Below are 7,808 nucleotides of genomic sequence, written 5' to 3' on the forward strand. Positions count from 1 at the left end.
TAGTCCCTTGGCCTCTGCACCATCCCGATCACCTCACCTGCATGGAGGCAGGCAGGCCATGGGTCGGCAACTGGTCGAGTGACTGTTGGCGGGAGGAGAGAGGGGGGGGAGGGGGGAGGGGGGGACGGACAGCCACTGCACTCACCACCCACAGCAGCATGGACCTGTTCGAGGGGAGTGAGAACACCTACCAGCTGGGGCCGCATGAGGGGCAGAAGTACGTGTGTATTGCCTGTGGGAGGGGGGAGGGGGAGGGGGAGGGGGAGAGGGAGGGGGAGAGGGGAAGGGCTGGGAGGGAGGGAGGGAGGGGAGGGGGGGGGGTCGCGGGGGTCGACCTGGTGGGGGGTGTACTCATGGCATGGCGGGGGGATACTTGCATGCATGTGTGGCTGGTGATGGGCTGGGCGTAGGTTTAATGTTTCGCGGGTGAAAAGGTGGTGGATGAGACTCTCGAGGCGTGGCTCGGTGACAAGGAGTACGAGGCGGCGGCGGCGAGCAAGTGGACGGTCGAGCTGACGCAGGTGGTGGAGGAAGCTGTGAGGGAGATGGAGTTTCCCAGGTACAAGATCGTTGTTCAGGTTGTTCTGGGCGAGAACAAGGGCCAAGGCATCAACACCGTCTCTCGCTGTCTCTGGTCCGTTGAGACCGATGGCTGGGCCTCCTCCTCCTACAAGAACGCCTCCATCTTCTGCACAGCCATGGTCTTTGGCGTCTATTTTGAGTAGCCGCCACCTTCTCTGCTCTGCGCCACCCTTTATCACTCTGCGCCGCGCCGCACTGTCATGCGCTCTGCGCCTGCGCGTTCCCCCATGGTCTGTAAAACAGCTGCAATCGACAGCATCACACAATCGGCTCCTCCTGCACGGCCTCCACAAAGCTGGCCACCGCCGCAGACTGCGGGCGCATCCGCCGCTCATCGCCGCGCCCTACAACTTCCATGTCACGCTCGCTACTGGAATAGGTGCTCGTGTCGACGTTGCTGGCCGGAGGCGCCGGCGGCGGCCGCTCGCCGAGAAGTTTGCCGCGGAGGCCCTTGGTCGGGAGTCGGCGAAAGGCGTGGGCGGGCCGCGCATCCCCCCTGGAGGCCTTGCGCCCACGGCGCGCCTTGCGCAGCCGCCGTTTCTTCCCACGCGGTCGCCTCAGCCGGCCCTTTGGGCTCGCCACCGCAAACGAGAGCGCGTTGGCCGAGTGCCACATCGGCGGCATGCCCGGCGGCGGCCGCGGGCCTACCGGCGAGGCCCACAGCGCGCCGATGGTCGACGACGCCGGCGCCACACTTCCGCGCCGTCCGACAGCCACCAGTGACCGTGTTGTGTGCGCTCGCACCCGCACTCCGCCCACCAGCCGCCGCGCCACCAGCGAGTCAAACTCGGCCTCACATTCCACATACAGGTTGACCGACGCCAGCATCCGCGCATAGTTGCGGTTCCGCTCCTCAAGCAGCCTCATTCGCTTCGCCTCCCACTTGGTCTTGGCCAGCGCTGCCCGGAGCTCGAGCCGTGCCGCCGCGTCGCGGTCACTCTTATCGTCGAGCGCGGTCCGCAGCTCTTCGACACGCCGCATCGCAGCCGCAAAGTCGTAATGCGCTGCCACACTCATCTGGTGCAGCCGCTCCTCCTCGCGCGCTGCGTCGGCGGCTTCCTTGGCGTGCCGCGCACGTCGCACTGCCTGTCGCGTGTGGAGCATGTGGTCCATCCGCTGCGCCACCCACTCGACCACCGCCCGCGGCTTTTCCAGCGCCACCGAGGGCAGTGGCATCGCATCCTCGGGGTCGTCGTCGCCTCCGGCATGACCGTCGCCGCTGGTTGCCGCCTGCGGTGCTGTCCGCGCCAGCGCCGGTGGCCGCGGCATGCTGCTGCCACGCCCTGCACTCTTGTCTGCCACACGCAGCGTCCGCGCCCGCGGGCCGACCCTCGTCCCGGACTCGACAGCCGCCGGCGCTCCTGCTCTGGCTGTTGCCGCCTGATCAGCCTCCGGCCGGGCTTCTAGCGCAGCCCGGGCTTCTTCCAACTCGCGGTACGCCTCCTCCAGCTGATCCACAAGTAGCAGCAGACGAGCTTCGTTGCCATCGCCTGCCGACTTGGCCTCGGCGCTTGCTGCCTTGATCATTGCTTCACGGAGCGCGTGCAACTCGTTCCGCGTCTTGGCCAGCTCCTCGCGAGTCACCTCAAGCACAACCCAGACTTCGTCGACCTGGGCCGCTGCGTCAGCTAGGCCCTCAGCGTCGCCCCCAGCGTCGCTCCCAGCTCTGTGCTCAACAGTGACATCGCCGCGGGCCAGGGGCGGGGGCGGGACCGGGGCCTGGACCAGCGGCGGGACCGGGGACTGGACCTGCGGCGCACCTTTCTCGCTGCCCATCGCCCTCTTCTCGGGCTCTAAACTCACCAGCATCTCGACTTGGACGCCCTTGTCCTTGGTGCTCACCGTCGGCTGTGAGCCGGTCATCGATCGTGACCGGGCTAGTGTCCGTTGGAGCGCGTTATTGCCGAGCGAGGCCACCCGCCGGTCATGCAGCACCGGCCGCCGGCGGCGGCGGCCAAGCGAAGCGGTCCGCTCTCCCACGCTCGGCCCCGCCGCCGTTGTCTTAAACTCAACGGACGACATCGACGCTGCCAGAGCCGGAGGCGAGAGCTCACCACCGGTGCTGGTCTCGCTCGACAAAGTCGGCTGGGCTACCTTTGGCGCCACAGGATCAACCAGCGCCACGCTAGAGTCGTTGTGCAGCTTGAGCTGCGCCTGAAGCTTGACAACGAGCCCATCGTAGCGAGAGAGCATCTTGGCGTGTGCAGCCTTTTGAGCTGCCAGCGCCTCGGCAGCCTCACTCCGCACCCGCTCAATCTCGGCCGCATGGTCCTCTGGGTCTGGACCAGCGTCCGGCTCGCCGTCATCGACGCGTCGATGTCTGCCTTGAGCTTGGCAAGGCGCTCGATGTGAGAGGTCCTGGCAAGGGTCTCCGGGGATGGTTCTGCGGCCTGTGCGGCACGCGCCAGCGACGCGAGCTCGGCCTCGGCCGCTGCGTCAAAGGTCTCGGACACAAGTTGCGTCTTGAGCTCAAGCAGATTTGAGCGGTCGAGTGCGGCGGCAAGCTCATCCTCAAGCTGGCTAATGCGAGCGCGGGCTGCGTCACGCTCCTGGGCCATCACCGCCATGTCGTCGGTCGTCTCCTGGACCGCGCGCTCGCGCTCGAGAACTAGATGTGCCCGCAGCGCACGGAGCGCGCCCATGTGCAGCGTTTGCGCCCGCTCCCGCTGCTTGGTGGCGGCGGCCATGACCGAGGCCACCGATCGGGTCGACGCCACCAGCTCATCGAGCGAGCTCCCCGAGCCGGCACTTCCGTCTGAGACCGCCGAGTCGTCCGTATCCGACACGGCTGAGTCGGAGAGGCCCGACGATTGGAACGTGGCCGAGAGGTCAAAGTTTTTGCCGGCGACAGCGCGCAGCTTCTGGCGCAGCTTCTGGTTCTCGAGGGTGACAGCGCCAAGCCGAGCCTCGGCGGCCTTTGCCCGGTCGCGGTACATGTCCGACTTTTGGACAAAGGCCGACATGCGAGCCTCGTATGCGACCTTGAGCGACTCGAACGCGCCGGCGAGCTCCGGGTTCTTTGACGAGAGCGACCGCGTCAGGTCGCGGGCCTGCCGCTCGATCTCGCGGTGGTGCTGGCGAATGAGCTTGGCGAGCGATCGCTTGTGCTTGTTCTCCGCCGCACGGATGCGCGTCTCCTCCTCGGCCTTGACTTTGGACACCGCGCGCGAAGCCTTGGTCTCGAGCTTCGAGTGCAGCTTGGAGCGGTGCTTGGCGGCGACCGAGTCGCGGACCAGGAGCTCTGACTGGAGCTCGCGAACCTTGGCGTGCACCCGCGAGAGCGCCAGTTCGTGCTCGCGCTCGCGCTTGGCCATGATGCCCTTGACCGTCCGCAGCTCGCGGGCGGTCGACGATTCCGAGGAGGCGATGCGGTTGGCCTCGTTGGCGACAGCGAGCGCGTGCTTGAGCTTATCCACCTCGGCCTGGTGCGCAACCGCGTCGGCCTGAACCTGGCTCCGCAGCTCCTCTAGCGCAGACTGCGCTTGAACCGAGTACTCGAGCTCCTCAGCCGCCCGCGCTGCGAGCTTGGACTCGAGCATCCGAGTGACGGTGGCGGCGTCAGCGAGTTGGACCTCGTACTTGGCCACCGCGTCCTTGAGCGCAACCACCGCCGCACCGGCGGTTTGCGCGTACGCCTTGAGGTCGGCATGCTCGGCTGCAAGCTTGTCAGCCGCCGCCAATCGCGCCGCGTACGAGTCGGCGAGCGAGGCCACAAGGTTGGCCACCTCGTGCCACTTTTCCGAGAACACCGCCGAGATGGTCTCAACCACGCCCTCGACCGACATGCCCGACGCCACGTCCTCCCACGACTTTTCCACCATCTCCTCTACGTCCTTGTCGAGCCCGAGTGTCCGGTCAAACTCGGAGCTCTGCGCAGCAAGGAGGTCGAACCAGTTGCCGATTTCGCGGACGTCAGTGTTGAACACAATCGCTTTGCGGGTGTGGTCGACAACCAGGTCCTGGACAGACTCCTTGGACGCCTCCACAATGGCCTCCAGCGCGGCGTGCGTCTGCTCGGCCTCGCGGCGCCGCTGCGCATGGCGCGGGTCACTCTCGTCAAACTCCTCGCCAGCCTGCTCAGCCTGGCTCTTGGCCTTGGCCTTGGACGTCCGCCACTTTGCGCCGACCTCTGTCTCGCGGATCTCCGCCATCTTGGCTGCCTCGATCTTGGCCGTCGCCGCCTCATACGCCGCCAGCGAGTCCTTCACCGTCGCGTTGACTTCTAGCAGCGACCGCCACGATGCCTCCAACCGCTCCAGCTCTGCCGACACAGCAGCCTCGGTGTTTTCAGCCCGAGGCAGTGCAGACGACGACGACGACGACGACGAGACGGCAGCACGGACAGCAAGGAGCGTACTCTGCATGGTTGCCTCTGATCGCGACGACATGAGCGATCCAGATGGCGACCGAGCCAGCGTCGGCGGCGGTGACATCATCGGCAGCGGTGGCGGTGGCTTGACGTAGCGGAACTTGGGTCGCACCGTCCACTTTCGGTTGAGGGCGAGTGGGGCGGTGGCAAAGGCGGCATACGGGCCTTCGCCTCCTCCAGCGGTCGGCTTGGATGTGGGTGGAGGGCGAGGCGAGGCAGGCGGTGACTGCGAAGGGAGCACCCACCGGATGTCCTCAGAGGACATGCCGAATGAGTGTGTGGTGTGTGGTGTGTGGTGTGTGAGTGTTTGTGAGTGTGGGTGGGTGGGTGGAAGGGGGGGGGGGGGGGGGTCAGGTGGTTGGCTGGTCGGCGGCGTTCGACTACGCCGACTTGGCCGACGACTCGGGTGACGACTCGTCTCCGAGGTGATGGACGGGATCGCATTAGTCAGATGGATGGCAGGCGGGATATATGAACTGTTGTTGACTAGTTGTTGAGCGGGTGGGTGCAGCCATGGCGGATGACTCGGAGACGAGTGGGCGGTTGCTGGGGCAGGGGACGGGCACGTTTGCGCTCGTGCGATTCAGGACTGTTTCAAGGATCTCATCTACGTAACGAGGCGATCGGCAAGAGCAACCCACGAGCCGTCGCCGTTGAGAGTTCCGAGCGCCACGATCCACGGGGCGGGCGTCGAGGAGCCCATGACAAGGGTGAAGCCCTGCGAGGAGAAGCCGGTTGGAACCTCGAGTGTGCCCCACGAGCTCTGCGCCCCATTATTCAGTGAGATGACGACGCCGATGGGCTTGAGGCCGACGCCGAGGACGAGCTCAAAGCCGGCCTGCAGAAACTCTCTAAAATAGGTCGACTGCGAAACGTGGGTCGTCCACATTGTCGAGCCCGACGAGGTCAGCAGCTGCAGCTCGTTCTGCTTGATCAGGAACGGCTGCTTCTCGGCGAGCAGATAGTCGGCGCCGGCGGTGGAGATGAGCGTGAGATCAAGATAGGTTGTCGACGGGCTGAGATAAATCCGCGCGCCGGCGGCAGCGCTGCTGGCGACCGCCGCGTCAAAGACAGCGTACCGCGAGAGCTCGCACGTCTCCGAAAACGGTGGGCACTTGGAGACGACGCCGTAGACAACCGGCTCGGAGGAACCGCATGTAAACGATCCAAACGACTCATCCGACGCGAGGCCCGAGGCATCGACAGCGGTCGAGAAGACTGGTGCGAGTGTGTTCTTCTCCCACCCAACCAGGTGCATGGTGACACCGGCCTGGCTCAACACTGCGCCTGACGCCACGTACAGTTCCTTGCACACCATCACGCCGCCGCCCGACAGCAGATTGATACCTCCACCCACCGCTGGCGAGGCCTTTTGCGTGACTCCAGTTGCGCCATCGATGACCGCCACGTGGGTGTTGTTGGCGAGGAGGACGTTGCCGGCGTCGACGTCAAAGGTGACCGAGACAAAGTACGAGATGGGAACGCCCGAGCCAGGCACAAGCGACTTTGACCACAGGAACAAGATTCCCTTCTTGGCATCGGTGGCCACTCCGGTCACAAAGACCTCTCCATCGCTTCCACCGTGGGCCGAGACAAAGACCCGCCCGGCGGCGTCGACTGCCATGCCATCGATGGAGTACTGGGGCGGGGTGATGCGGACCATGCCCGGCGCTGGACCGGACCCATCCCACGGAATCAGCACCAGACGATATCCGACGTTCAAAGAGTAGGCGGCAACAACCAATCCTGCAGGCGTCACCACGCTCGTCGAGATGGTGTCGTTGGTGTAGGAGATGCCCACCGACGACGCCGGCGGGCTCCAATCCGTGTAGCTGGCGCCAGCGGGAAGGCCACGGAAAGGCGCGCTACCAGCAGCAAGGCCGCACAGCATGGCAATGATAGCTGTCAAGTACACCAGCGACATGCAAAAGTGAGTACGAGGCAGGTAGTGCGCTTGCTCTGTCCGTGGTTGTCGTGACGTGGTGTGGCGCGTGTGACATGCGCTCCTTTTTCCGTGCAATCTTCCCCCCCTCTCTAGCTTTCACAGCCTCATCACAGCCTTCTTGGCCCTCCCCAGGCACTGTGTGCAGAACCCTTACATTACCACTCTACCGATGGTAACTACTATGAGCAAGCTTACAACCTGTGAACCATGTACACAGCTCGTGGCTGTTGCCACTACGGCAGATGACGACAGCTCACATTGCAAACTTCATTGCTTTCATTTATTGATGGCCAGTTGGCTTGATCCACCATTCGCCACCAACTCTCAATTTGGTTGCAAATGAATCATTCGAGAGCATTCGTCTCCTCCCCCTCTGCACGGCCACGCCCACGCCACCCTTGAACCCCTCTCCCCCCCCCTGTACCCCCTCCCCCCTCCCCCCCCCCCCCCTCTCACTTCCTACTCCACCACCGAGTTGAGGGACTATGGTATGTTCGCACCATCACCACCAGTATGGGTATAACACACATACCCACACACATACCCTTTCTCTATCTCCATACTCTTCATATGCCCTCTATACCCCCTTCTTCCCTCCTCCCCCCTCCCTGTCTGTGATCATGTGCGGTGGCTGCTTTTCCGACCACTTTTTGCTTCATTCCCCAGAAGAGGCATGGGGAGGGGAAGGGCGGGGGTGGGAGGGGGGGATGGGGATGGGGATGGGCTACACCCACCCACCACCCACCACCCACCACCGACTACCACCACCCACCATGTAGAGGTTGTAGGGATTGCACACGTGCACGGGTATACGGTGCGGTATGCGGGGGTAGGGTAGGGGGGGGGGGGAGGGTGAGGAGGAGTTGGCTGGGCAGGGTGCCACCCAAAGCCAAGAAGGCAGGCGGTCCACGT

General features: G+C 64.7%; 2 protein-coding genes across 2 annotated transcripts; one reads left to right on the forward strand and one right to left on the reverse strand.

Annotated features, from left to right (window-relative positions):
* Positions 1 to 158: 158 nt before the first annotated feature.
* AMSG_08928 (flagellar outer dynein arm light chain 2) lies at positions 159 to 784 on the forward strand (the record flags this gene model as incomplete). The annotated part of the gene is made up of 2 exons (XM_013899005.1): positions 159 to 221; positions 435 to 784. The coding sequence occupies 2 exons, from the start codon at positions 159 to 161 to the stop codon at positions 723 to 725; spliced, it is 354 nt and encodes a 117-aa protein (XP_013754459.1). The 3' UTR covers positions 726 to 784.
* On the reverse strand, positions 739 to 6,919 carry AMSG_12217 (uncharacterized protein). The gene is made up of 3 exons (XM_013899039.1): positions 5,589 to 6,919; positions 2,868 to 5,138; positions 739 to 2,838 (listed from the first exon to the last, which is right to left on the reverse strand). The coding sequence occupies exons 1-3, from the start codon at positions 6,873 to 6,875 to the stop codon at positions 841 to 843; spliced, it is 5,556 nt and encodes a 1,851-aa protein (XP_013754493.1). The 5' UTR covers positions 6,876 to 6,919; the 3' UTR covers positions 739 to 840.
* Positions 6,920 to 7,808: the final 889 nt, after the last annotated feature.

This window comes from Thecamonas trahens (genome assembly GCF_000142905.1).
Source record: "Thecamonas trahens ATCC 50062 unplaced genomic scaffold supercont1.49, whole genome shotgun sequence".
Taxonomy (NCBI): domain Eukaryota; order Apusomonadida; family Apusomonadidae; genus Thecamonas; species Thecamonas trahens.

Excerpts from the sequence above, each read along its gene's own strand:
- AMSG_12217 (XM_013899039.1), bottom strand. The coding sequence starts at position 6,875 with ATGTCGCTGGTGTACTTGACAGCTATCATTGCCATGCTGTGCGGCCTT. Across the intron at positions 5,139-5,588 it reads TCAACGGCGACGGCTCGTGG|CCGACCGCTGGAGGAGGCGA; the intron begins GTTGCTCTTGCC and ends CCCACATCCAAG. Across the intron at positions 2,839-2,867 it reads TGACGGCGAGCCGGACGCTG|ATTGAGCGGGTGCGGAGTGA; the intron begins GTCCAGACCCAG and ends CATGCGGCCGAG.